Below are 1,389 nucleotides of genomic sequence, written 5' to 3'. Positions count from 1 at the left end.
CCCTATACATAACACCCCCACCACCACAGAACCACACATACCTTCATTCTCTGCTATCCACTCTAACAAATGGCAGCGGAAACAGAGTCAAAATGGGAAGGCAAGGTCTCTGCTGTGCTGGCAAACCCGACAGCACAACAAGTCTGGCTTCTCTTGGAGGACTTCTGCAACCTACACAAATGGCTTCCTAGTATTGACACGTGTTACCAAGTAGATGGGGTCCCTGGCCAGCCTGGCCTGATCCGCTACTGCGCCGCCACAGTAACATCGTCTTCCGGCGGTCGTGATGATGGGGTGACGATCAACTGGGCCAAGGAGAAGCTGCTTGCGATTGATCCCATCAAACGGTGCCTGAGCTATGAGGTCATAGAGAATAACACCGGCATAAAGTCATACGTGGCAACAATGATAGTATTGCCGATCAACGATGATGGCGGACGTGGGTGCAAGATCGAGTGGTCGTTCGTGAGTGATCCGGTTGAGGGGTGGAGAATTGAAGATCTGGTCTCTTATCTGGAGTCTAACCTCCAGGGCATGGCAAAGAGGATGCTTCAACATTATGCACTCCTTTAAATAGCTGAAATTTATCCCTACATGCTCTATTTATTAATTTTTATTTCCGTTTTCCATATATTTTTGCCTGTTTCAATATATAATAATAATAATAAACAGGCTGTTTGTTCATCTCAGATGCATATATTCAAACAGGTTGTTTGCAATGAAATCACACATTTTTAATTAACATATTTATTATATTGTTCCAGGCAACATTTCTTGAAAGAATAGTGATATTTAGTAGACACTTATATGACTATTAGACACCTATAATGAGGTGAGAATAAAAATTAGTCATTGGATCAACTAGGGTTTGTAAAAAGAAAAATGGTTAAATTCCTGATGTGCAAATTTATTTAACTCGCAAGTGCACGAATTGAATATTGTAGTTTAATGGATTGCAAGTGCGAGGTCGATCACACAGAGAATTGTATTTTAAAAGAGCAATTTAAATCTAAACTAATTTAATCCTAACCTTGTTCCCAAAAAGTTTTGAATTTTGATTTTTTTGAAATTAAAAGACAAACATAAACTAATTAAAATAAACTAAGAGATAAAAGACTAAGGTTTGTGAATTCACACTCATCGAATCATAACAACATACTTCCATGTTTATCAATATTAATATGAAGTTTTCACAATTAAAATCTTAGATATGTTTCACTATGCTTCAACAGTTAATCAAAATCATCCCATGTATCCATTTGTTGCACAAATCACAAAAGAAATTCAATATCAATTAAATCATCAAATGTATCTGTACATCACAAAAGATATTCAATCTTAATTGAAACACCAAATGTACCCATAGAACAAATCACAAGGGATATTCAA

The 1,389-nt window shown here is 37.1% G+C and overlaps 1 protein-coding gene across 1 annotated transcript; it reads left to right on the top strand.

The window, feature by feature from the left end:
• Nucleotides 1-684, top strand: LOC132190325 (lachrymatory-factor synthase-like). The gene has a single exon (XM_059605279.1). It carries the CDS (start codon nt 70-72, stop codon nt 571-573), a length of 504 nt encoding a protein of 167 aa, XP_059461262.1. The 5' UTR covers nt 1-69; the 3' UTR covers nt 574-684.
• Nucleotides 685-1,389: the final 705 nt, after the last annotated feature.

The sequence above is a fragment of the Corylus avellana genome, chromosome ca8, assembly GCF_901000735.1.
Source record: "Corylus avellana chromosome ca8, CavTom2PMs-1.0".
NCBI classification, from domain to species: domain Eukaryota; kingdom Viridiplantae; phylum Streptophyta; class Magnoliopsida; order Fagales; family Betulaceae; genus Corylus; species Corylus avellana.
Note: the sequence above shows the minus strand (reverse complement) of the source record. Positions and strands in the feature narration are given on the sequence as shown.

Excerpts from the sequence above, each read along its gene's own strand:
- LOC132190325 (XM_059605279.1), top strand. The coding sequence starts at position 70 with ATGGCAGCGGAAACAGAGTCAAAATGGGAAGGCAAGGTCTCTGCTGTG.